This window comes from Hordeum vulgare, chromosome 1H (genome assembly GCF_904849725.1).
Source record: "Hordeum vulgare subsp. vulgare chromosome 1H, MorexV3_pseudomolecules_assembly, whole genome shotgun sequence".
Taxonomy (NCBI): domain Eukaryota; kingdom Viridiplantae; phylum Streptophyta; class Magnoliopsida; order Poales; family Poaceae; genus Hordeum; species Hordeum vulgare.
Window position 1 is genome coordinate 139,843 of NC_058518.1, and position 27,467 is coordinate 167,309.

General features: G+C 46.2%; 4 protein-coding genes across 4 annotated transcripts; 2 read left to right on the forward strand and 2 right to left on the reverse strand.

Moving 5' to 3' along the window:
• The first annotated feature begins 6,758 nt into the window (after positions 1–6,758).
• On the forward strand, positions 6,759–8,716 carry LOC123425748 (uncharacterized protein At4g28440-like). The gene is made up of 3 exons (XM_045109790.1): positions 6,759–6,907; positions 7,139–7,350; positions 8,196–8,716. Exons 2-3 carry the CDS (start codon positions 7,155–7,157, stop codon positions 8,384–8,386), a joined length of 387 nt encoding a protein of 128 aa, XP_044965725.1. The 5' UTR covers positions 6,759–6,907; positions 7,139–7,154; the 3' UTR covers positions 8,387–8,716.
• Positions 8,717–12,328: 3,612 nt separating this feature from the next.
• Positions 12,329–16,381, forward strand: LOC123426545 (proline-rich receptor-like protein kinase PERK8). The gene is made up of 8 exons (XM_045110735.1): positions 12,329–13,687; positions 13,784–14,209; positions 14,314–14,400; positions 14,485–14,555; positions 14,637–14,713; positions 14,809–14,956; positions 15,302–15,463; positions 15,942–16,381. The coding sequence occupies exons 1-8, from the start codon at positions 12,913–12,915 to the stop codon at positions 16,161–16,163; spliced, it is 1,968 nt and encodes a 655-aa protein (XP_044966670.1). The 5' UTR covers positions 12,329–12,912; the 3' UTR covers positions 16,164–16,381.
• A 541-nt stretch (positions 16,382–16,922) lies between these two features.
• LOC123427420 (uncharacterized protein At4g37920) lies at positions 16,923–20,029 on the reverse strand. The gene is made up of 6 exons (XM_045111828.1): positions 19,798–20,029; positions 18,774–19,198; positions 18,509–18,680; positions 17,888–18,132; positions 17,603–17,790; positions 16,923–17,521 (listed from the first exon to the last, which is right to left on the reverse strand). The coding sequence occupies exons 1-6, from the start codon at positions 20,009–20,011 to the stop codon at positions 17,362–17,364; spliced, it is 1,404 nt and encodes a 467-aa protein (XP_044967763.1). The 5' UTR covers positions 20,012–20,029; the 3' UTR covers positions 16,923–17,361.
• A 1,737-nt stretch (positions 20,030–21,766) lies between these two features.
• On the reverse strand, positions 21,767–26,800 carry LOC123428321 (cytochrome P450 72A15-like). Its single transcript, XM_045112834.1, has 4 exons — positions 26,389–26,800; positions 23,323–23,543; positions 22,976–23,226; positions 21,767–22,870 (listed from the first exon to the last, which is right to left on the reverse strand). The coding sequence occupies exons 1-4, from the start codon at positions 26,714–26,716 to the stop codon at positions 22,051–22,053; spliced, it is 1,620 nt and encodes a 539-aa protein (XP_044968769.1). The 5' UTR covers positions 26,717–26,800; the 3' UTR covers positions 21,767–22,050.
• Between the last annotated feature and the right edge of the window lie 667 nt (positions 26,801–27,467).

Here is a 27,467-nt window from a genome sequence, read left to right on the forward strand (position 1 = left end):
CAGTGCCCAGTGTCAGTTGTTGTTTTGTGCATTTTTTCCACTTTTTCAGGTTTCAGTATCAAACGAAGCCCACTTGACTTGAAACTTTTTATGAATTTTTTCTGAACCAAAAGAAGATCGTAGAGGTATTCATGATAACATACTCTTGTGATCTAACCACATGCTTTAAGTTCTAAAGAGAGTCGTCAAATCAAATAGTGAGACAACCCCAAAGTCTTCATTTAGTGTTGGAGTCACGACCAGTCCTGAGATTTCGGGGGTCGTGGGCGAGTTAGAAAATGGGGCCCTTAATATGCCCATTAAGGTACAAGCGTAAAGATCAACCAAATGTTTGTCCAACTGATGAAGAAACAGTAGCATGGCAAGTTTTCACGAACTTCTTGATAGAGCATTTTCAAATAATATTTGTGAGGTTATTAATCTCATAATGCTACAAGATGAAAGAAAATTCAGCTGAGTCAAACATTTGGCCTCACACATCCGGGTCACATAGAGTTTACAAGGTAACTTGAATTGAAATCATAAGATACTAGGATGTTGCTAGGAATTGTGACTTTTCTTTTTATCTTGTCAGGTGAGACAGATTGGTAGGCTTTCTATAATATATCTAAAAGTACAACTCTTCATTGGAACTAGACCTATTTGATTAAATTGGAGTTCATTTGGGAATGTGAATTGGTACCAGCTCGAGGGGTTACACCTAGATGTTGAACATGACTACAACACAAAATTCTATTAGCTAGAATTAGCAAGGTTAGGACTATAGCCTACGCCCAATCAGCAAAGAAGAACACCTTAGATCATTGATCTAGGAAATAAGCATGGCGCAGATTACCTGGTTTTTCCAACCCCTCAATTCCTAACGCTGCCACCGATGATTATATTCTCCGCCTCTCCATAAGACAGTGCAGCGCATAGAGGAACCCTAAAGATTAAATGTTGCAGTTGATACTTGGTCGCGCGGTTCCTTTTTTCTTGGAAAGAACGAGTGATCTCATCGTGTTGTTTCCTTTTATTAGCAGAAGATCTCAACATAGATGATAAAAAACCAAATCTCGATATGGTTGCTTGGCAAACTAGTATGTAGTGATACTTTGGGCCAGTCTAGTACAAAACAACACCCAGATTGGGGCCCCTTGGCATCCTGGGCCTAGGGCGGCCGCCCCCTCATGACCGGTCCTGGTTGGAGTTACTGGCCACTACCATTGGCACACGCTCTTCAAACTCGTTGCCTGACTCAGTTCGGCTTCTTGAGTCTCAACTACAAGTTGAAAGACATCGATTAGTTGTGCCACGACAATAAGTTGAAGGACCGAGGAAGTCCCTCCAGAATTCATATGTATACTTTCTGGTGCAACAACAAGCATTGGAGGATTTTAGCGCCAAACAAGAGAAATCCAATAAGCTTGATGTCGGCATGGTGGGTACCCATGCGACGAAAGTGGCAACGCCGGAGACAAACATCTGCCCCTACAATAAGGCCATGCTAGAACCGATTTGAGCGTTGATGCGAATTCCCATCGAACCATTACGTTCACCTACCGGGACCTACATGGGCCACCACTATCGAAGCTAAATCCGGGCAGATCCCTTAATAGGGTATCCTAAGCTAGGCTACCTGGCGCGATGGTGACACGGACGGGTTTTATGCGGGTTCATGATCATCATGGATTTACACAGGTTCGGGATCTCAAGTGAAGATAATACCCTACATCTTGCTTGTGATTTATTGTGTTGGGGGTGTATACACGGTACAAAATATGGAGACACTCTAAAGTACGATGTTCTATTCCATGACGAGCCCGACCCTTGGTTTATATAGCACACCGGGGGTCCTAAGGTTTATACAACTAGGTTGGGTACGTCCAAGGATGTAGAATTCTGAATGACTCCGTCTTCTTTCCTTGTGCGCCATGTTTTGTAGAACCGCCATGCACACCATCATAGGCCGTCCAGAATGTCCCGGGTCGAAACTAGCTAAGCTGGTGTTTATCCTAGCCCCACCAGGTCGCGGACTGTCATCATGAGAGACCCCTTAGCTATGATACCGACACATGTTCACGTCTTTGGTCTTTGGTCTTTGCAGCAAGTAACAACATTATGGTGTTCTCTTCATTTGTCTCTCCCAAACATTCGTATTGACTTGAAGGCTAGGCATATATACAATAATACACCTTCATCTTTTCCCTTACTCTCATAAATTATTTCCTCTATTAGATTATATCCACGCGATGATTAATCCAAATACACTTGTATGCACATAAATTATTTCCTCTATTAGATTATATCCACGCGATGATTAATCCAAATACACTTGTATGCACAAGTATGACATACTTCCGTGGGGCCCATGAAGAATTCCCCATGCACCAACATAATAAAGAAATAGTGTCCATGTCAACGTGCACAATGTATATGAAACACATCAGTTCCCCATTCGGGAGTATTGAATTGTTAGCCCTGAAAAGAAAGGGTCAAAGTAGACCCAAATCCAAACCCTAACATGTAACGCCAATTTCAGCATGTCAGACTATCAAAATTAAGGCATTGAGATCCTAGTGGCCGACGAAATAACAAGATCTGAAATTAAAGAAGGAGGACAGATGGATTCCTTGGCACTTACCATGTTCGGGGAGGCGGTAGTCCGTGCTCTTGGGGGCGAATAGGGGCCATAAAAAACCAACAATGCCTTCCACTTGTCATCTTGTGATGATGACGAGCACTAGTTTGCCGAGCCTGCCTCCCATCGGAGTTCCACGCCACGACCGCCATGGCCGCAAAGGTTGATCGCCTTCACCACCGTCACCCGACCCCTCGTCTTGACCACTCGGAGCGGGTACAACAAAAACTCGTAAAGAGTATTATTGAGTAGGACGACCAAAATGAATTTTGGAAAGAAGATTGTGGGTAGGCGAATCTCGCCCCAACCCCCATGTAAAATGTGCTCCCTTGATAAAGAAACATGAAAGCATTTAGATCTTCCTCCGTAAAGAAATATAAGAGCGTCGGGACTCGGGAATACTCCGCTTGACATCCACACCAGGTCGGAGTAGAAGAATTTGTTGATGGTGGTCAGAGAAACAAGATTTTGGATTTTGTTGATGGTCGTCAAACAAACAAACAAACAAGAAATATAAGAGAGAGAGACAGGTCGGGCCGGGCTAGACGCAAACAAACAAGAATTTGGATTGATTCGCGGGAAACAAAATTACAAGTTGCGGTCCGGTTTCCGTATCTTGTCCTCTCCCTTCCCTCTCTCGTTTCTTCTTCTTCTTCTTCTCATCCCAAATTTTTCTACTGGATTTTGGCAATTGACCAGGTGAGTCCAAGGCTACCCTCAACCTATCAGTGTTTTTCCCATGTCATTGTGCCAGCATGCCCTTGTTGAGTAAACCCCGAACCTCTTTCAAACCCTAGCTCCGAAATATTGGAACTGGGAATCCTGCCTTTGTGTTTACAAAGGAGCCATCATTTCCCTTGCTCTGTTAATCCTCCAAAATTTCCCAGAGATCATTCTTCCCTCGTAAACCATAGATGTGCAAAAATATTGCCAAGTTATATGCCATATTTCTCATCTAGAGTTAATTCCTGTTTCTGCCTTTCTGAAGAATTAAATCCAAGAATATATCTATCGATCTCCCAAGGTCATGAAAACTCGTGGAGATATTCTTTGTGATCATATGGAGCTCTCATAAAATATTGTCCATTACTAAGTGGGGAAAATTGCCTTTTTCCTATTTAAAGCCAATATTGCCTTTTGGGGCCTTTCCAAAGGAACTACCATTCTGGTAGCTATGAAAAATCCCAAATAATTTGTGGAGCTTCTCATATCCATATATTCATCATTTTCATCAAAATATCAAGTTCCCCAATTCAAAAGTTGAGCACAACATCCCTTTGCAAATTCTGTCCAAAGTTCTTGTTTGCAAAGGAAGTGCTTGATTACTTGATTCCCTTGGTATGAAATTTTGCACGGTATTTCATTATTATAAATTACCATTTTACACCAAAATTGAGCCCATTCCCTCTAGCCAATCTTCCTCAGTAAATTATCTAAGTTTCTGCCCAGATTGGAGCACTGTGAAGGAAGTACCATTTCTACTTATGCAAATGGTATGAAATTTTTACAGTGACTTCATATGCCTAAATAATTGGTCTCCACCAAATTTGAACCATTTTCATATAGCCAGTTGACCCCAGCATCATCTTCTTCATTTCTGGCCAGATTGCCAAGTTACAAAGGAAGTGCTAGTTAGGTATGCTCATTTGAGCTAAAAATTTGCCAGGATAGTGACCTTAGTGAGTGGTCAACCTAAGCCAAAGATCATGCCAAGAGGTGCACTGTGGTGGCCACACCACAACACAAACACCTTGTTGTTGGAGACTATTTGACTTTGGTTCAGTCACCCCAGAGCTCCAGTGTCGTGCTTGAGGGGTCAGGTCAGCTCAGAGAGGTATGGAGAAGGCTCTATATATGGTTTGGCATCGAGCAGGGCGTGGAAACGTCGTGGCCACGCGGTGACCACGAGCACAATGCGCCAAAGGATGTCGGGAAGAACTCATCTTGTGTGAACATTAGAGGATGTCGGGAACATGATATGTTAGTCAAGAGATGGCTATATGATGAGTGGTCAGATGACCATATGATTTGGATGGGATTTGGATTCGTTCAGGTTGTATTTCGAGTATATCGAGGGTTGTGGGATAACCCAGAAGAGAGTAAGTTGACATTCGGTAACAGTAAGTAATTTAAGCACTTGTTGTGATCTTTGCCATGCTAGTTAGGTAGATTACATGCTTGATTCATGTTATGTTGTTTTCATGTTAATTCCATGCCATGCTTAGAATAATTCTTATATAGCATAGGGCTTGCTTTGTTATCTGCTTGTTTGGATGCTATGTATTTGGTTGTCTTGCGAGTACATTCAAAGTACTCACCTGACCTTGCACGTGGCCAGTTCCAGGAGAAGATTCGTCGTGCTAGATCGTGACCCAGCCAGTCCTGCGAGTTACGGAGCCAAGCCAGAGACATCGTTACCGCTGAATCAAGACCTCTACTGCCATTTAGTTAACCTTGGAGTTATGTAATATTGTTGTAAGCAACAACATTGTAATACTCCATTATATAATAAAGCCATTTTTGCCTGGTATTGCTGTATCATGTCTTTGGCGTGCGTCCGGTCTTATCCTGGGGACGTGCGTGCGTCGACCCTCTATCGTGGTGTCACAAGACTTGGTATGAGAGCTAAGCTGGTTGTAGGTTACCCTAACACCAAGACCGCCTTAGGTTCAACCGGTAGTGAGCCCGATATATTTGACCCGTCTCTGGCATCCGACATGGCCACTATTGACCAATAGGCGGCGCAGTCGGAATGGACGTGTCCCTACCTAGTTGTCCGCCCACCCAAGCACTCTAGATTGGACCACGACCTTACCCAGTTGTCGGCCGTGCCGGTGTATCTTTTACCCGGCACGAGAAGGATCTACGGCATCCTGGTGTGTTCCAGCCCGACTGCCTATTTAACCCCTCCCACTTGTGAGCCGCAGCTCTCTCCATCTAGTAAGCCAAATCCCTGCAAGAGAACCCAGGCTAGTATCCCCAAACCAGCAGCCATGGCCAGTTCGTCCAAAACACCCACTTTCCATAGCCGAACCTTGGCCAATGATTATCCTGGCTTCCCGCCCATCCTTTCGAGTATGCTCACCCGAGCCCTTGGCCGTAGTAAGCCTCCAGTATATATGGTGTTCCAATCGGAACCCGTTCTCCATCTTTGCCAATTCTATGCAGAGGTGCATATCAACCCAGGCCGAGCAGCGGATGGAAAGCCCATGAATTTTCGGGGAAAACCCAAGCCCGCTCCCATGTTGGCCGTCCAGATAGCTGTTGTGGAAGCCATCATCCGTCTTCGTTTCCAGTTATCGCAAGTGGCGGAAATGCAAGAGTTTTGCTATTTTCCCTCTACGTCAGACGCATGTTGCGATTTTTCCGGCACAGTCGAAGACGCAGACCCAGCAATAGCTCGATTGATCTAGTTTGTTGCTGCCCAGGGACTATTGCTCTCCGGCATTCTTAGAGAGTTCAAAGTCGTTACCCATGACACCACATGGATTGTTACGGAAGCATACCGTGCGACCTGTCAAGTTGCACCCAGTCCACCCGTTCCCTGTTGCCAAACCCAGTGCCACCTTCGCAGCTAGTACCGCCCTCGCAATCTGTGGACCCATATCAACCCGGGAACATCCACCGAAACTCCATTCTAGGAGCTATCCGGCGACTTCGTCGTCAGGATGTGTTCCGTCAAGTTCCCCGTGCAGCTGCAGGAGAAGATTCGTAGTGCTAGATCGTGACCGAGCTAGTCGTGCGAGTTATGGAGCCCAACCAGAGACATCGTTGCCGCTCAATCAAGACCTTTGCTACCATTTAGTTAACCTTGGAGTTATGTAATATTGTTGTAAACAACAGTATTGTAATACTCCATTATGTTAATAAAGCCATTTTTCCCTGGAATTGATGTGTCATGTCTTTGGCGTGCGCCCGGTCTTATCCTGGAGACGAGCGTGCGTCGGCCCTCTACCGAGGTGCCACACCGACTCGAAGTAGAAGGATTTGTTGATGGTGGACAAACAAACAAGATTTTGGATTGTGTTGATGGTTGTCAAACAAACAAACAAACAAGAAATATAAGAGAGACGGGCCGGGCCGGGCCGGGTTGGGCTAGACGCAAACAAACAAGAATTTGGATTGGTTCGTCGGAAACAAAATTACAAGTTGCGGCCCGGTTTCCGTCTCTTCTTCTTCTCATCCACCAGCAGCAGAGCGGAGAAGAAGAGACCTCGTCGGGATCTCATCTCCAACCTCTGCTCTGCTCCACCGTCGACAACCAACCAGCCGACCAAGCAGAAGCAGGTACGTACTCACTCGTGTCCTCCTCGGATGCGCTACTCTGCCTCTGCTCAAGCCTAGCTCCAAATCGGAGATCAGATCGGATCGGACCAGATCTTGTTTTCTTTCTTTCTTTCTTCTTCAAGATCCCGATCCCCGCCACCCTAAACACACCACACCACACCACGCGTCGCCGACGAATTCGTCCCAAGACTTGTCCACACGGAAATCCATCGGTTTGTTCTGCTTCTTCAGGGCAAGGGCAGCGAGGATGACGTTCGACAAGGTGGAGGAGCTCCGGCCGGGCACCTACGGCCACAACCTCCAGCTCAGGGTCCTCAGCTCCAAGCCCGTCGTCCTCCACAGGCAGCACCAGGGCGGAAGGGCCGGCAACAACATGCGCATCGCAGAGTGCATCGTCGGCGACGACACCGGGGTCGTCGTATTCACAGCACGCAACGAGCAAGGTAATTATCTGCTGCTCTCTTCAATCCTGCATCTAATCTAAGATAGTCCAATCCAATCCAATCCAGTCCAATACATGTTCCTGCGTTTGCCTGATTGATGAATTGGGGGGGTCTTATTATCTGTTGGTTGCTTGTTAATAAAAAACAACCAAGGAGCAACCTATAATAAGATTGAATGCTCGTGGTAAAACCTGTTTCTGGTCATAGTTGGTGGCAATGGCATCATGGATCTTTTCTCCAAACAACATCGCGCCTTCATTGCACAAACAATGTAATACTACCAGGATTTTAATTTGCAAAATCAGTCTTCTTCTTCCCATCAAAGGTCTCATCCCTGTATTTGTTTTTTCCTTTCGTAATACTATTTAGCATTCATTCATTCATTGATTACTAGGTCCGGGCCACCTTCCCGTGACTTACCTGCCCGGTTTCCAACAAATTATCTTATTCAAATCTCCTCCCATTATTCCATCATACTTCTGTTTATGCATGCTCTAGTTTCGTTCCCAACATATCTGAAATTGTACTGGTTCAGCCAGACCTATATACGTAGCATTTAAACTTTTATTATAGACTAACGCGTGGTATGCTTATCGGTCCGAATGAACTTGAGTTGAGATCATGATGCATAACTCTTTTTTGTCAGTCCAAACAACCTGCCCGTGTTCACTCGTTGCTGGCTTAGCTTGATTGTTACTCTGTTTGTTTCTTATTTTGTCTGCCTGACTCAACAGTTGGCAATTGGTTATCTCCTAGTAATATGTTTGCGAGTTTTAGTTATCAAAAAATACATGTGCGCTTTTGTTCAATTATTGTGCTGACGACTAGTTGTTTTGTTGCTCCAGTGGATATCATGAAGCCCGGGGCGGTCGTGGAGGCGAGGAAGGCGAGGGTGGACATGTACAAGGGGTCGATGCGCCTGGCCGTGGACAAGTGGGGGACGCTCAAGGCCGCCGAGAGCCCGGCGGACTTCAAGGTCAAGGAGGACAACAACGTGTCCTTGATCGAGTTTGAGCTCATGACCGTTCTGCAGTGAAGCAATTGAAGAAGCCTCCTCCTCGCCTAGGAGGAGGAGGCAGAGGATGATGCTCAGCAGCTGTTAGGCTGAGCAAAGCAATAAGCCGGCCAATCATGGCTCATGTTTTCTCTTTTCTCTCTCTGTTTTTAACTGAAGTTTTGTTAGTGCTGCTATCTTGGATCGATTGTTACTAGTCCTGTGATGAGTATGTTGATGAGATGATGTATCCAATCAGATTGTGTTGTGGCACCAGGTCAGGTGTGAGTGAGTCCTCTCCCTTTGTGTTAGACCTGGTATTAATTAATCATATATATACTGGTATTGAGCAATGGTGACATATATTTATGAGCTGCTTGTTTGCCTTGGTGAGGGAAGTGATGTTTTTGTTTGCCTGAATGTTGAGGGCTAACTGATCATCATAATGATGATAATTATGGTGATTTTGAGTGCAATGTTGATGTCTTGTTAAGGTGATGGATTAGCAGGCAGGCAGAGTGGATGGCAGTTGGCCCAAATCACCTTTTTTGCTTGTCTATATCTCTCGTGTGGGCATAGCTTATCCTTAGGGAAGGACACTGGACACTAGGCAGGGCCACCTCATGACACCACACCACTATGTTCTGTTGTTTGTTGTCTGGTCTTGTATTTTTCTTTTCTTCTTTCAGAAAATACCCAGGTATATTATTTATAAAGATTTATCAGAATGTCAAACATAATAAAAATTCTAGCGAGGATCTTGTACCTCTGAACGACCACTACCAACGCAAAATGAGTGTCATTGTGTTGATGTCACTGCTCCCCTGCAGAAGTCGGCCTAACTTTGTCAATGACAGACGAAAAGTCTTCGTGCTCATGCCTCTAATGACCACTATCCCAAAGGTGAAGTCATCGCCAACAAACACTTGAAGTCATTGTTTTGAAACGGTTGACATCGAAACTCGCCATCACACATGAATGGAGAGAAACCCTAGCCTCACCTTCACAAGGAGATGGCGGGAATCTCTGTCGCAAAGAACAAATTTGAAGGGGATCGAAACCTGGAAGACCAACTTAAAATGAAGCGTCGCCATCCATTTGAACGCCACCCTTACAAGAAAAATAGCGACATCCATTTGAACGCAGTTGGCCCAAATTACCAGCCGGAGCCGAGGCACTGAGACCCCCTCCCCGCCATCGGCTATTTTTCTTTTGGAAAAGGAGGTTAAACCCCCTGCCTCTGCATCAATCAATGCATGCAGTCAATTTTATTAATTATTTCGTAAATGTCTAACAAGAATATAAATTAATTCACACGGAGCCACCACTCACATCATGAGCGATGGGTACGGAGGAGGCGGGTCCGCAGGCTCGGCCGCAAAGTTGGAGGGGCTCACAAAGCAGTCACTTTGTGTGGCCTGGTCTTTGTTGGTGCTGCTTTTGGTTGGGGTCAGTCAAAGAAGAGAGAAGCATGCAATGGTGGCTGTCTGTTGCAGTGGTTGCAACTGTCCTGATCTTGTTGTCCTGCTGGTTGTTAATAATTGTAATGCATTGTGCTTGTGCTTGTGCTTGTCATCGGGCCACCCACATCATCGTCTTGTTGATTTATCTTGGTGGGTGTGGAGTGGATAATTGTAAACTAACAACAAGATGGATGCCACATAATGCCTCTCGTGGTACACCAAAGAGGGGATGTGATTGCTTGTGTTTCTGGAGCTACAACGAGCACTCTAACTTATTGATAAATATGTACAAATAATTGCTCCCTCTGTCATAAAATAATTCTAGTCGTCGTGTTATTTTGAATCTGAATTAAAACCACCATACTTGTTCTGGAACGGAGGAAGTATTAAGTTTTGGCCGGTACAAAAAACAATGATACTGAAACGATACATGTGATGAGTTGAGATTTTCCCATAAAATCTAGTGGACCTACTGTGCATTTGAATATGCGCATGTGAGATTTTTCTTATTTTTTAAACTTTGAAAGATCAAAATAAATACTCCCTGTGTCCCTTTTTACTAGGCCTATTTGTATTTGAGGTAAATTCTGGATTGTTAGATGTATTTTCTTTTAACCTAGTAATTGCTCGCGATCACACATGTAATCAATTTGTGACATGTGGCATTTCTATCGGGCTGACACTTCAACCCAAAAATTAACATAAATCAACTTCTTGGCCATCATACATGAAAAAAATGCCTAATAAAAAAATTGACTCCACTTCCATGGCCCTTGTGATGCCCCACCTCCATGGCGTCCCTTCTATCGCCCGGGTGGTGGTAGGGGTGGCGTAGGGCTGGTGGCCTTGATGCTTGGCGAGGTTGCACGTATGCTCACAAGTACACTTCCAATGAGTCAGATCGAGCGATGAAAGTGAGCACACATGGGGTGAAGGTGGTAGCACGCGAGAGACGACACGTTGGTTACCGAAGGGGCGGGATAAATCCTCTCACCACTCATTCTCCCCTCTCTTCACTCTTTCACTGGCGGCACGATCACAAGATCTGGACAGGTCGCACTGACGGCAAGCATCGGAGGCTAGATCTGGACGGCAAGCACTCCTCAACCACACTTTCGCCAAATGGTGGCAAGACCTTTGTCCTCGATGAGTGATTGAAGTGGGCATTGATTTATTCAATGATTACAATTCTCAAATTCAATTTAGGCATGGATTACACTATTTGCGAATTGGATTTAGGCGTCGATTGAAAGATCCGGGCTTTGATTTGGGATCAAAGAAATCATATCCAATTAGGGATAGGGGGGGGGAGTGAAAGGGCTTGCGGATGATTTTCACTAAGAACGGCGAGCCTGAGGCGCTCAGAGAAAGAGAGAGAGAGAAAAAGAGACAACTTTGGAATAGGAGATAGTAGAAACAACAAGAGAGGTGGTGGGAATGAAGGAATACTGTATTTTCAACATACCTCCACTAGCCTGGTTCATTTGTATATTGCATTTTGATTTGCATCCATGGGACCTTCATTGATCTCTTCTTCATTTGTTCAACGCAGAATGACAAGCCCGTCCTCGACAAGTCCTCGAAAAGGCAAGGTTGTGGTGGAGGTCGGCAATGCTCCCCCAAGAGGCCTCAGAATTACGCCCATTTCCATAAGAACTCATACCCAACTCACTTCTGCAAGATTATTTTTGCACCTATAGGTTGGAGTCCTTGTCGATGCCCACTGGCTTGACCGAGCACCGGAAGTCATGCTGATGATGAACATCTGCTGCACCTGGAGAGTCGGTCAATGACATGCTCAACCTTGATAAAAGGTGGCCCTCCTCACCATAGCTCATTAACCCATGCAGGCAAATAAACTATGTGCAGAGCATGTTTTTCTTTCGTTTCATTCACTCGATCAAGCCACAGATGCAGAATGCCAAAAACCCATGCAAGTAACCAAGCGCATCCTCGGAGTTATCGTTCATGGTCATGATGGTTGAGTTTTCTTTTCCTTTTTCGCATTGCTGGTTAATCTGGTTTCGGTTTTCACAACGGATGGTATCCGCTTTCGACGTGTTGCGGGTTGTTGTATCATTTAGTGTGTCTTGTTCTGTCGGAGCGGTGACACCGTCTACGGTGTCGAATGAGATGTACATGTTTTACTATTTTTAATTGTCTGATTTGAAAAAAAAAGGATGGGAGGCTGCTTTACCCTTTAGCAAGAAAGGAGGGAAAAAAAGGCGAAAAGGGTTAACCTAGTTTGGAGCGCAAACTATTTAATTTACAAACGTGGTTCAAAAACCAACCGGTTGACCGGTGTTTGTTAATTCCAAAAAAGCAAAAAATAAAAAAAGAGGGTTTCATACTCATTTCGCTCTTTTGAGCAGAGTTAGATGTTTGTTTGTTTTGTATGTGTTGTATTTTTTAAAAAAGGGAAGAGGGAAAAAGAGTATGAAACCGGGAAGGTGGGAGGGGGAAGGAAGTAAGAACCAACCAACGGTTTATTCTTGTTCCAAATTGGAGTCGTTCGTCATTTTCCTCGGCTTCCACTTTGCCTCGCCTACACCTACACCTACACGCTCCTCATTCTTCACTTGCTTCTTGTGCCGACACAACACACCAAAATATTCCACCTTTCTTCTCTTCACTTTTGTTCTCACAGCAGCAAGATTGATTACCTAAGCTGAGCTGAGCTGATGATGAGTTGATTCATCCTCACATCACACTATCCATCCACTCTAATCTGAGTGAAATCATCTCATCATACCTAATTTATTGTAGCTTACCACCGTAGCGTAGCGTAGCTAGGGGAAAGGAAAGGAGTGCGTTTGTGTAAATAATAAAGCAGGCAGCAAAAGAAAAGGGATTGGATTCATCTTCCTCCCTCCCCCTCTCTCTCTCTGATTCCATTCCATTCCAATCCTCATCCTCATCCTCATCCATGGAGATGGAGCACTGATTCCAATGGATCTGTCTGTCCCCCGCTTCCCTCTTCCTCTTCCTCTTCATTCGATTTGAACCTACCTCCCGGCTAGCCGCCATGCCTGCCAAATCCCCCAACCCAGCTACATAGACAGACGGACAGCTCCACTCTACTCAAGCCAGGGACAGGGAGCAGCCATGGCGGCGTCGGCGCCGGCCCCTTCCGCGCGCTCCCGGGCCCTCGCCTCCGCGCCCGCGCCGGCCTCCTCCAGCCGCACCAATGCAACTCCGGCAGCCGACACCGCCGCGCCCACCACCTCCCCACCTCCCTCCTCCCCGCCCCCCGCCCCACCTCCAAGTCCCAAGCTTGCCGCCTCCCCACCGCCAGCCTCACCGCCGCCCGCCGCGCTCCCCCCTCCAAAGCCCGCGCCTTCCACCACGCCGACCCCAACCACCACCCCACCTTCTCCCCCTCCCAAGCGGCCCCCCGCCGCAGCACCGCCGCCCCCAACAACCACGCCGCCGACGGCTCCCGCTCCAAGAACCACGCCGGACGCTCCCCCGCCGAGAACCGCGCCGGGCGCACCGTCACCGGCCGCCTCGCCTCCCGCCCACGCCCCGACGCGGGCCAAGCCTTCGCCGACGCCACCTCCCGCGGCCGGCCACCACCCGCAGCTGCCCACGCCGGCCACGGCCGTCGACCCGGCCAACCAGCACGGCAGGAGCCCCAACAAGTCCTCCACGCAGTCCGCCGGGGACCGGGGCGGCAGGGCCTCGCCCCCGCCGGGCAGCAACGGGACGGCAAGCAACAGCGTCGTCATCGCCGTCGGCGCCGTGCTCGCCTTCCTCGTCGTCACCCTCATAGCGGCCGCCGTCCTCTACACCAAGAAGCGGAGGCGGGGGAGGGACGACTACCGTCCCGGCTTCAGGTCGCCGCCCTACTCTTCAGAGCTGCCACCCTCCTCAGGTTCAGGTACCTACCACTTCACTTCAGTTCAACCTGATGCTGAATGTGAATTCAGTCCACACTCACACTCACTAATTCAGTTCAAACTGATGTTTTTTGCAGTTCCTTCGGGCTCGGCGAACGCGGCGTTGTCGTCGTCGGCCGACCCTTCCGTCCACACCAACTACAGCGCCGGGAGCCCGAGGCTGAAAGCGTGCGTGTCCGACATGAGCATGGGCAACTCACGCTTCTTCACTTACCAAGAAATGTACCAGATAACCGACGGCTTCTCGCCAAGCAATTTGCTCGGCGAAGGAGGGTTCGGGTCCGTGTACAAAGGACGCCTGCCCGAAGGGAAAGACGTGGCTGTCAAGCAGCTGAGGGACGGCAGCGGGCAAGGGGAACGCGAGTTCCAGGCCGAGGTGGAGATCATCAGTCGCGTGCATCACCGGCATTTGGTTTCTCTCGTGGGGTACTGCATTGCCAATAGCCAGAGGCTGCTCGTCTACGATTTCGTGTCGAATGACACCCTGCATTATCATCTTCACGGTAAGCTTCTTAACATTTTGTCAATATTGTTGTGCAAAGAGCATTGCCATATATAGCTTCTGGCTGTACAAACTGAGGTGGTTCTGAAATGTTTGCGGCCGCAGGACAGGGAAGGCCTGTTTTGGAGTGGCCGGCTAGGGTTAAAATCGCTGCCGGTGCTGCTCGTGGAATAGCATACCTGCATGAAGATTGTAATGCCCTTTCTTGCCATTTTTTCTCATTTTTCCCGTTTATTATTCCGGTTTTGTGTTGACCCGTCTGCCTTCTTTGACCAGGCCATCCAAGGATTATCCACCGAGACATCAAATCCTCAAACATTTTGCTGGATAATAACTTTGACGCATTGGTAATTGCATTCCCTAAACGAGCCTGAGAACATCTCATGATTTAGTTCATTTGCTGATAAGATGCTATTCGTGAACTCTAGGTGGCTGATTTTGGTCTTGCAAGACTGGCTTTGGATGCTGTGACACATGTGACTACACGGGTTATGGGGACATTTGGGTGAGCAAAGTACTGGCAAATTCATTAGCATATACTATGATCATATAGAATTGATGACTAAAAAAGTTCACCTTTTCTTTCTTTCTTTCCTGCAGATACATGGCTCCAGAGTATGCATCAAGTGGCAAGCTGACTGAGAAATCCGATGTGTTCTCTTTTGGTGTTGTTCTTTTAGAGCTTATGACCGGTCGAAAGCCCGTCGATTCATCAAGACCATTGGGAGATGAGAGCCTTGTTGAGTGGGTGAGTTATTGTATTTTGTGTGATAGCCTTGTTCCTATGTTTTTGTTGTTGATTAGAATAGTCATGCCGTACAAACTTACTTCATGCATGTATAATGTATTAGTAGTTCTAGAGGTTATAAGTTCAAATTTCACTTTAAATGCCGGGTTTCTGTATTTGTATTTTGTGTGATAACACATCATGATTTATCTTGTATAGAAATATTCTGGCGTTTCTTCCTCACAACATTAACTTGGGTGCTTATTTGCTCTTTATTTAAATGGACATGTAGTTCCTCCCACATGTTCCTTCATTTAGTTGGTCTGTCCTTGTTTAATTTTTTTTTCAAACCGACATTATTTGCAGGCTAGACCATTGCTTAGTCGAGCTCTTGAGACCGGAAAGCTGGAAGGGTTGGTCGACCCTAGGCTTGAGAAGAATTTCAATGAGGTCGAAATGTTCCGTATGATTGAATCTGCAGCAGCCTGCATTCGACACTCGTCATCAAAGAGGCCCAGAATGAGCCAGGTACGCATGAACATTGTCTATCTGACCACTTTATATTACTATCATATACTCCCTCTATACCTAAATAATTGTAGTTGGGGAGAACTAGTTTAGTTCTCCCCAACTACAACTATTTAGGTATGGAGGGAGTAGTATTATGTGGACATTCCGACAGCCAATAAAATGAGACGCATGCTTGGGAGGTACCAACCACTAAACAACAAAATACCAACGTTTGGTAAACAATGTTCATTTAGGTAGTCTTGTCCTTGTCAAATCCTTCTGCCATCAGAATAAATTGTCCTTGTTAGCGGAACATCGGACATCGTAACTTCTGAGCCTTGTGGTGAATCTCAGCACCACATCCAATGCGCACACAGACAAAATTGTATGCCAACTTTACTTCCTAATCTTCTGCAGAAGGAAAATCACACCATTTTATTTTATTTGATCTGGTCAGAGGATTAACAACTTGTCATTCATCTCACGCTCCTTTCAGGTGGTGCGTGTCCTTGATAGCTTAGCGGATATTGACCTAACGAACGGCGTCCAGCCAGGGCAAAGCGAGCTCTTCAACGTGGCAAACACCGCAGATATCAGGATGTTCCAGCAGATGGTGCAGGGCAACCAGGATGACAGTTCCGCGTTCAGCCAGTATAGTTGGATCAGTCGTAGTAGGGCCGACGCCGAGGCCACCTCCTCAAATTCCCGGATCTTGTGATGATCATCAGGACCATCACTAGTAGCAAGCTTCTCCTTTGTTTATGTGCTCCACGTGTACGTAGCCATTCTTCTCGACCCACTGATTCGGCCGGGCTGTATCGATCACCGAAAAGTCTGGTGTAATTCTTGCCTTATTATGATTGCTCATGTGTAGATCACACGAGAAGATGTAATTCTTGTTTGACAAATTAAGCTAGCTGTTGTTGTGGTTGTTAACCAACTTGTTAGGCTGCCTGCTCTTGCTGTTGCCTAACTGAAATAGCACAAATGTTTGAACTTTTCTAGTCTTTCATTTTGTGCTGTTGGCTTGACAATGATGTTGAGGCCACATCTAAGGGAGAAAAAGAAAAGGATACTGATGAAGTCTGTTTGACTGACAATATAGTCTTGCTTTCTTCCAATATATTATCAGCACATGTATTGTATGATATGCACGGTCAAAATGACGTTGATGTTTCGCTAACTCTAAGATGATGATTCATTACATTGAAATCTGGGCAGAGGTTGCATTCTAAGACCAACAAACCCTTGAAATAATTCTTTATGACCTCTCAAGCTGAAATATTTTCCATGATGGTGATTTCAGATCAACATCAGCTGCTATGATGAAGTACCTTTACCTGTACCAGCAGCTAACATATAACTAACAAATGAAAAGGTTTTCAAAAGGTACATAATTAACATGTGTTTTTTCACCCAGCTGCCATGATTGCAGGCAGATTTCCAAACTTCACAAAATTTTGATAACCAGCCGCAATTCACAAAATTACCTTCAAATTCACTCGCTTTTATGTCACTCAGCAGTGACAGCCCAAGTTTGCACAGAAAATCTGAAGAAAAATACAGTATTAATCTTTTATGTCTATCGTGATCACAATAAAGTGCTGTCATCTTCAGATTCTGCCTGAGCAGAAGGCAATCTGCATACACTATCTAATTATCTATGGGGAGGTTGGGGGAGTAAGACATACAATCTAAGTGAAACCTACATCCATACATCACATGCTACAATCACTTATGCGCCGTACAATCCAGATTTAGTCCGTGAAGTATCGCATTCTTCGTTCCCAGCTGCCATCGACAGGAGCTCCGCTGCGCAGCAAGCAGAGCGCCATCCTGTTGTTCAGATGATAATACTTGTAGCGCAATCACTAGGAGCGTGAGACCACAATCTTTCCGATGGCTGAGATTCAGAGTCAGAGGTATTGATCCTTGATCGTCTTCACAAGCTCTTCAACCCTCTTTATAATTTTAGGGTTCATCAAGTCCCTTGCCTGCCCAAGGAGAGTGCCTTCCCTGCTGCTGTAATACGCATCGATTATGGCGCTTGCCCAAGTGTGCAACACCTCAGGACTCCTGCAATACACCGGGTTATGTCAAATCAGCTTGGAGATTACACAAAAGAATCTTTTTTTCTGAAATGCAAACAATACTTACGTGAATAATGTATCGACATTCTCGCCCTGAAGTTCAGGGCCAGGAGTAAAAGCGTCATTCAGCGCACTCAGACGCTCTGCTGGATCCTCAATCATTATAAGATGCTTTAGTATTCTGATATCCTTTGGCATTTGCCTCTGGAGATTGGCTACAGCAGTCATGTATAGATGGAACATTATGTCTTTTGCCTGCAGAATGTCGGTATATCCGCTTAAGCTGATGAAATTGTACAGAGAAACACAGATAGGAAAGACACATAAAAGTAATGCATCCCTAGACCCTTACATCAGATTTTGTGATGTCGGTGCCCTTTGCAGCTGACCAAGCCTTTGAAAGCATCAGCACCAACGCGGAGTCTAGTTCCTTCTTCTCAGCCAAGTCATCGATCTTTCGGCATGCAGCGTCCACTGAAGGTGAATTGAGTATGTCCTTTAGCTTTAGTTCCGCAACATTCAACGCTTGAAGACTGCCAGACATGTCATCATGAGCTTGTAGAGCATCCACACAATCATTTCCAAGTGTTGCCAACTCTGCAAGCAAACCAATGAGGTGAAACATGGTGAACAAGGGAAACAATGATCTGTAGTTAGGACCCAGCAAGGTAGCAAACGAGTGTCCTAACCGACAGTTTACGTTTCTCTGTTACTCCCTCCGTTCCTAAATATAAGTCTTTTAGAGTTTTCATTAGGAGACCACATATGGATGTATATAGACATATTTTAGAGCGTAGATTCACTCATTTTGCTTCGTATGTAGTCACCTAGTGAAATCTCTAGAAAGACTTGTATTTAGGAACGGAGGGAGTACATGACATCAGGAGGGGAAATGTACAGTCGTTAAGACATGAAAGAGGAAAAAGGCCAAATTTGCAAAAAAATGATAATCACAATCTCATGTATGTCTCACCTTTTTGCTTATCAGGGTCGTCCTGATATGACTCCGCGACATAATAAAGGTGGTTGAAAAACTCCACCGTGAAATCTTTACGGCGCTTAGCAACAACATCACCAATTTTATCAGATGGTGTGGATTTCACTACTTCAAATAGTTCATTATGCCTTTGTACGTCCTCGTCTACCTGAAAAAGCACAGGGAACCATTAGCAAAGTGCCAAGTTAAATCATAAACCGAATCGTCAAGTGTATCCTGTAGATAAGGAAGCCCACGCCACCTCTTTCAGTTTTCTAGCCAGCCTGAGAAGACCGTGCTTCATCTCAGGATTTGTTTCCGCGTCCGCTCTCTCCTGGCAGCGCTTGAAGAAATGCGGCCTTATGTTGTCCCACTCCCTGCTGAACGCGAGCAGCTTCCTCCAATCCGTCGGGGTAGGCTTGTCGACCATGAACACGCCAATCAACTTGTCAGATATCTTGACCATTTTTTGATCGACGTTGGCAGTAGTAGCCTTGCCGTTTGTCTTGCCCGCGCTTCCTTCAGGATGGTCTTGGTGCGATGAAGCGGTGGCCATATGGCCATTCGCATACCCACTGCTTGACGGCGTGTCCTCTATATAATCTTCGGGCACCGCTGCTGCCACGTCGCCGACCGCTTCCACGTTGGAGCATCGTGGCTGGGGAGGGCCACGGAGCATGTGTTGTCCTGAGACAAGGAAAAATTGCAGGAGCGTTACCGTTCGTAAAAGGCGTTTTGTAATTTTTTGAAAAGTAGCTCAGGCCGCGCTTGGTATCGATGTATTTCAATACAGAGGTATTTTATCTACAGGTGTAATTTACCGGGCCAGTAGCGATTTCCGGCCGAAAGTGAAACGACGGCCGGAGGCGTGTATTGTTTACAGCTGTATTGCTAATGAAAACGACAATCCAATCATGACCTCAAGGGGGACACAAACACTGGATAGCGCACAGATATGACCAGACAGACGTTAGTAAGCTGATATGCAGGATTCGAGCGTCGAAGACCTGGTTTTGACACGGCATGGGTGGGATTGGGTCAACTAACAGGAAAAAGTTTCAGCCTTTTTTTGTTTCTGTTCTGAGAATTGCAGCACACAGTTATTATAGCAAATGAGCCTGCTGATTTTTTGGAGATTATATATACGAGAGTAAAGAAAGCATTATCATTTAATGAGGGGGAATTCAATACAACACAGCACAGCTCAGCTTGGAAAATCCAGTGCAGAGTTAGCATAGCAATCAACCGTGTATCCACCGGTGGGCAGGCGAAGGGGAGGAACGTACCATCGCCGGCGGGGGCCGGCCACGCCGTGGCGGCGCGCGGAGGAGGGGTGCAAGGGAAGGCGGCGCAGGTGAGGTATATGGGCGGAGGGCGTCGGGGAGGGAAGGAGCAGGATGGTCCGGGTCGCCGGAGCGAGCCGGAGACGGAGCCGGAGGTGGCGCCGGCGGCGGCGAGGTAGGGCAGGGAGGCGATAGCAGCAGCTTGGTCGGGAGTCATGCTGCTTTGTCTGTCAGACACCCGCGCAGCCCACTTCACTTCACTTTGCTTTGCTTTGCTTGCTTGCCTCTCTGCTGCAGGCCCGCCCAGAAAGGCCCAAATGGGCCGCACTGCCCTGAATGTGCACCTTTCATTTCTGTACGGTGTGGGCTTTTTTTTTTTCCGTTGTAATGAGTGTCTCCTCTCTTTTATAGAATGTAAGTTCAAGTTACAAGACAGACTGGAAAGATAGGATAATCCTACGCAAAATGCCATTGTGTGTCCCTCTTCTTCGGCACCGTCGAAGCGGCCGCAAAAAGGGAAAGGAGACGGGCCGCCTCTTTATCGAGCTCGACACGGCTCCATCGCTGACCTGCAGCTTTACGGGCCTCTAAAATATTTACCACAGGCAAAGACCATTGCTGTTGAAAGAATCAGACGGGGGAAACATGTTTTCGGACACGACATCGAACTCTAGGTCTGACACTAGGACAGAGGAGAGACTGCCCAGACATGCAGCCCGCTTCACTTTGCTTCCCTTGTCTCTTGGCTGCAGGCCCGCCCACAAAGGCCCAATGGCCCACGCTCGCCCCGAACATGCATCTTTCATTCCTGTACAATGTGGGCTTGCAGCACAGTCCACTCCTAAATTCTCTCTCCTAAAAAAGAAAAATCTTGCAGGCCTTTTCCCTTTTTTCTCTATGAACTACGTTTCTCATATACACAACCTTTTCTTTACTAATTATCACTAGATGTCACTCGCATAGTGAGTTTGTTATCTTCTGTGTTACTTGAATAATGCTGCCGAGCTTAATTCCATTTCCTTGATGCGTAGTTACACGCTGATAGGGATAGACTCTGCTTCAATCAAATTGTTTTCATCCAAGAGTAATGATAATCAAGCTGTGCTTACCACCATATTTTATTTTCTATGTTTGCTAGTGTAAATGTTTAATACACAAAATCACATGCAAGAGAAAAACACTGTCATCTCATCTAGAAGCAGAGACCATTGACCTCTCCTCTTGTCTCCTAACAAAAAGAAAAAGAAAAAAAAAAGAAAAAATAAATCATGTGTAACCCGTGTAGAAAGGGGAAAACATCTTCGTCACTTTCAAGTCAGTCATGATATTCATCATCCTCATGGGGCTAACAATTAATTTGACCGTTTCTTCTTCTTCCATCACTTCTTCCTGTCAATGTTAGCAGTGCCATCTATAGTCGACCAGTCAGCCAGTCAATTCATACATACGCATCTCCATCTCAATCACACCCGATTACTAGAAACTACATACAAATGTATATAGACATATTTTAGAGTGTAGATTTACTTATTTTGCTTCGTAATATTGAAATCTTTAAAAAGACTTATACTCTCTACGTTCGAAAATATTTATCGAAGAAATAAATGTATCTAGACGTGTTTTATTTCTAGTTACATTTATTTTTATCATTTTTTACAACTATTTCTGGATGGATTATCCATGAGATTCTCTTCTACTAGTCATAGAAGAAAAGGTCCCGTATTGCGCATGGGTCACCCGTTTAGTTTTAGATAATTACAATTTATGATGGGCGAGTAAGGACACTTGAAGGGTTGATGGGCGATGGGATCCAATCTATGATTGGCGAACCCAAAAAAACAACAAATTGCCAGCCGAGCAACCGCCAAAGAGAAAAGGCGGCCAAAGAGAATCATCACCGAGCCTTGACGGTACAAAACTTGAAGGACGATATATAAGTCTCCTGTTGATACGATCGATGGAAACAGTTTGGTGGTATTCTATCTAATCCAGTGCAATCTCCAACTCCAAATATATATACATCTCTACCACTTGGTGAACGCAATACAATCAAGAGTACTAGCTGCACAAGAACGCTTTTCTTGAGCAAGCACTACTAGAGGAACTTGCGTACGTTGTTATAATATGATGATACAAGCAATTTGCGTACGTTGTTATATTCATCACGCCATATATGCAACACGCAGGAAATTTGTGTGTTGAGCGATGTACATCCATATCATGGATCCCATTTTGTGATATGTAGGAGTAGCTAGCTCACATGTGATCCAGTAGACTCTTGAGCCTGAGTTGGGCGCCGTGCTGTGGCTGCAGCATGCCGACGGGGAACGGCGCGTGCGTGTAGTCCGGCGAGAGCTGCAGGGAGAAGCGGCGCAGGACGGCGGCGATCCCCATCTTGGCCTCCAGCATCGCGAAGTTCTGGCCGACGCACACCCGGGGGCCCCAGCCGAACGGGAAGAAGGCCGGCGCGGCCGCCGCCCCGGAGACCCCCTCGGCGAACCTCTCCGGCCTGAACTCGTCGGCGTCGGCGCCCCACACCTCCCTGTCGTGGTGCACGCACAGCAGGGGCAGCGTCAGCACCACGCCCGCCGGGTACCTCACGCCGCCCAGCTCCATGGGCTTGTACGTCTCGCGGTGGATCGCCGTCAACGGCGTGTACAGCCGCAGCGCCTCGTAGAGCACCATGGTCACCACCCTCAGCCGGCCTAGCGCGTCGTGGTCCGGCGTGCCGTCTGGGCCGAGGACGCGCAAGACCTCCTCCCTGGCCCGGTCCTGCCACTCCGGGTGCATGCAGAGCAGGATCAGCGTCCACGTGAGCAGCACCGACGTGGTCTCCGCGCCGGCGAAGTAGAACAGCTTGCACTCCCCGATCACTTCGTCGGTCGTGATGCCCGTGCCGGTGTTCGAGTCCCTGCAGTGCGCCATGTTGGACTCCAGCAGCAGCCCGAGAAGGTCGTCGCTCGTGGCCTCGCCGGCTCTCATGGCGCTCTCTCTTTTCGCGATGATGCCCTTGAGGACCCGCTCGATCTCGCCGGCGATCTGCTTCATCCTCCGGTTGGCTTTTGTTGGCAACAGCCTGCACATAAGTATTGCATCAGTACAGCCGGCCTGCTGCAGTGCAATGCAGCATGAGAGTAACTGCAACAAGCAAGGCAAGGGAACAACAACTCATGAGGCTCACATGTAACCAGGGATGTGTAACTTGCTCATGGCGAGCGTGACGAGCTCGAGCTGCTCGCCCTGAAGCTGGAAGATCCTCCGTCCCTCCAGGTAGCTGCTGCCGAACGCAGCGCGGGAGATGACGTCCCCCGTCAGGTTCTGCATGTCAGGCCAGACATCCACCTCGCACGGCGCATCGCCGGCGGCTAGGGCTAGGCCTTCCCATCTCTCCACCAGCTCCGTGCAACATGCTGCGAAGGCCGGCAACATGCGCTGAAAATTGATCAAACACCAGTTAATTTCTTTTGTCACTCCCTGGCATCAATCATGTTAATGACACAATAGAGATGGTATGTACATATATATCACCTTGAGCTTCTCCATATGGAAGGCCGGGTTGATGATCCTCCGGTGCTTGGCCCATTTCTCGCCCTCGTGGCTGCCCACGCCGTTGTGCAACATCCTCTGGAGCCGGCCAAACTTGAGCTTTTCAAAGTGGCCGAACTTGTTGGACAAAACCTCTCGCACCAGTTCAGGCTTGCTAATGGTCACCCTGGGTACAGGTCCGAACCAAGTGAATGAAATCTTACCTGTCAAAATGGGAAGCATCATTTCTTTGTAGTTTTGTTACCTGTTTCGATTTTCATGTGCAGTTACTGTTAGTCTATTTATCTAAGTGGAGTATTTGTTAATTAGTAGCTACGAATATACTCCCTCCTATCTAAAATAATCGTTCTGGTTTTAGTTTAAAATTAAACCAACAAAACTATGACACTTATTTTGGATAGGGTGTTTGTTTAGTTTGTAATAAAGATGTTGCTAGAATATTAACCAGCACAGTGGCCCACACACCAACTATTAGTTTTACAAATTACAATGGCATATGCACGGGCAATGACTTAATAGCACTTTTACAAATTACAATGGAAAAGTCTTAAAAGAAATAATTGCTCATACCATCGACATTTAGAATTTTCTTGTCAATTTGCTTAGGTACATCTTTAAATACCCATCGGTTGTGTTCCACTAATAAACAAAATAAGGATTATTTTCTTTGACACGACTACATAATTTGCTTTCAACATACTTGTTTCACAAAGACAACATCAGTAGTGATTCCTTATTTCTAGCTTAATCCTAGCCAGAATTTAAAGATGTGATGGTCGATATAATTTTGGTGATGTGTATTACTGCAGTGTCTAGAGGAGAATCTTATATTGTTCCTTTAGTATATAATATCTATATTGGTTTACCATGCATGCTTAATGAACGGCTGGTTAGGGCATCTTCAATGCTAAAAATTGTCAGAATCGAGATTATGAATCGGATTGAAGCTCCATTGTAGGACCGTGAATCGTAGAATCATAACTATCAGGATCGTAGAAACTTAGATTCTATGAGAAAAATCAATCGTAGAGTCGGATGGGCTAGTTTGGATCATAAGGTCGTAACATTCTAAGACTTGAGTCATGATTCTGACAACTTTGTCAGTGCTGCATCCCGAAGCGGACACACTATCCGTTTGTGGACTGCTTCCGGATGTGTTCGCGGACGATACGAGAACATGCGGTTGCCGCAATGAACTCAAAAGGATTTTTTTGCACATAGCTTACTACCTTGCTTCCGTCAGAACACACATCAACAACTTGTGAATGAGAGTTGTTCCCTATATATGATTGTGAGATTTGTTCCTGGTGATTGAGAGAGTTGTTCTCTATGATTGTGAGATTTGTTCCTGGTGATTGAGAGAGCTTTTCCCTACGATTGTGAGGGCTATTCCTCACTCTTTCGAATCTCTTCTCTGTGTTACTTGTTCCTTGTGATTATAATAGTTGTTCCCCGTGATTGAGATATTTGTTCCCGGTGATTGTCAGAGTTGTTCCCTATGATCTGTACCCATGCCACGGATCAACCACTAGAATAGAAGTTGTCTTGCGCGGACGGAGGGTAGAGACGAGTAAGTGGTGACTTTTGGTTCGTCGTGTGATTGTACGAACTCCCGCAAAGCTCCGATAGGTTTTCTTCTAGGAAAAACGAACAAACGGATGCGTCTGCGAACAAATACAAGTCTATGTTGGATAACAGAATGCGTCCGAACTGTTTGATCCTAACGTTTGGGGTGTATTTGAGGGTTCGCGTTAGAGGTGCCCTTACCCACAAGTCCGACGCATGCATCCACTAAAATAATAAGGATGGGATCTAAAGTCTAGAGTTGAGTCATCATCACACAAGTGTAGTGTGGGTATCTTTCCTTGGACTATTGAGACAATAGGAACACGGCCTTGGATGCAATCATGCAGCATGTGATTTTCTTTTTTGATGCTCCATTCTTTGTAACACTCTTCATACAAATCTTTGTATCCTTAGATGTCTTCTTGGATACTTTAATCTGTTACTCCACGTGTTCCAAATTAATTGAAGTTTTACATGAGCCAGACTAGTTTAAGTTTGGCCAAATATATACTAGAAAACACATAAATATGTATAACATTAGAATAGTTCCTGGTGATTGAGAGAGTTGTCCCATGTGATTGAGAGAGTTATTCCTCACTCTTTAGAATCTCTCTTCTCTCTGTGAAAATTGTTCCTTGTGATTATAATAGTTGTTCCCTGTGTTTGAGATATTCGTTCGTGGTGATTGTGAGAATTGTTCCCTGTGATGTGTACCCATCCCACGGATCAACTGCTAGAATAGGAGTTGTGTTGCGTGGATGGAGAGTAGAGACGAGCAAGTGATGGCTTTTGGTCAGTCATGTGTTTGTCCGGAGTCTCATAAAGCTCCGACGGGTTTGCTTTTAGGAAAAAACAAACAAACAGGCGCATCCACGGACAAATACAGGTCCGTGCTGGATGATAAAATGCGTCCGAACAGTTTGATCGAGACGTTTGCGGTGTATTTGAAGGTTAGCGTTGGAGATGCCCTTACCCCTCGAACGTGATGCATGCATCGCACTAAAATAAGAAGGGTAGGATCTAAAGTCTAGAGTTGAGTCATCATCGCACTAGTGTAGCAAGTGTGAGTACGTATCTTTCATTGGACTGTTATTGAGACAATAGGAACAAGGCCTTGGATGCAATCATGCAGCATAGAATTTTCTTTTTGATACTCTATTCTTTTTAGTTTTTAACGCTTTTCTTTCAAATCTTTGTATCCTTGGATGCCTTCTTGGATATCTTAATCTGTTAGTACTCCACGTGTTCCAAATTAATTGAAGTTCATAGGTCAGTCAGACCAGATATATATACTAGAAAAACACATCAATATGTATAACACTAGAATAGAATAGTTGTATTAGATTGTGTATATAGTAGGAGAAGCGTATATATGAGAACACACTTTTGTCAAAGGCAGGACCAAAGAAATTTGAAATCAAAAGTAAAGAAGGAAGAAGGAAATTAATCCAGATGGTCGAGCTCGAGTAGCTACGTACGTACCGTGCTCCTGCATGGCTCGGTGGAAGAGCGGCATCGCCCGGGGCACGACGTCGTGGCAGCCCCGCCCCAGCGGCATGACCAGGGACCTCGCCTCCCTGTTGAGCCGCTGCATCAGCGGCGTGTCGCCGGCGACGGGGCGGTACGTCGTGCCGCGGAGGCCCTGCGACCGTAGCGCCCGGCCCAGCCGCCGGGGCCTCCACCACGCCCACTCCAGAGCCCGCACGGCGCACCACGCTGTGACGGCGACCGCCGCCGCGTACAGGTACAGCAACTCCTCCCGTGGAAGAAGAGAAATCCATGGCGGCATCACGCTCGTCGCCATGGCCATGCTCAAGGGAGCTGCACCCCAAGGGGACTAAGACTTGACTGGGAATGGGATTTTCTCAAGTCCTTGTCACCTTTTCTGAGCCAAGAAAAAAACACGTTTGTTATCCATGGGGCCTATATATATATATATATGATGACAGGGACTTCCATTCATCTCGTCTGCCCCGTAGCTAGCTGTTGTACATATATGATATATGATATATGTACGTAAGCAACACTAACTAATGTCATGCTTGTATACTTAACTAAGGAGCATTGGCATGTTTTCAACCTACACTTTAGATAGAGATAAATACACTCGCGGTCACCATCACTGAACTTAAGAATACGCTCATTACGGCCACCATATACGTGAAGCGGTGATTATACGAAGCGGTGATTATACGGTCACTGACTCACCTTATATATAGCACTGAATTACACTCTACTGACCATGTATATTATCCTTTTTGATTGAAGGGTGTGCCTTCTAATCTTCACCTTTGGTCTTCATCATAAACTTTCCTAGGGGGTGGTGTACCGAAGCAAAGTTCGTAATTTGTATCGTTTATTAATAGTTACTAGCAAACATGCACGTGGATTGCAACGGAAGACAAAAAAATTTACACGCTAGCCTAATAAATATGACTCAATACCCCAACATATGAGCGTCCTCTATTTTAACATGCTGGCTCACCATGTTGCCCATTATCTTTCTTTCCACTCTCGTTGATGATGGATGCAGTGTCCACGTGATCGCAATGCATTCGACG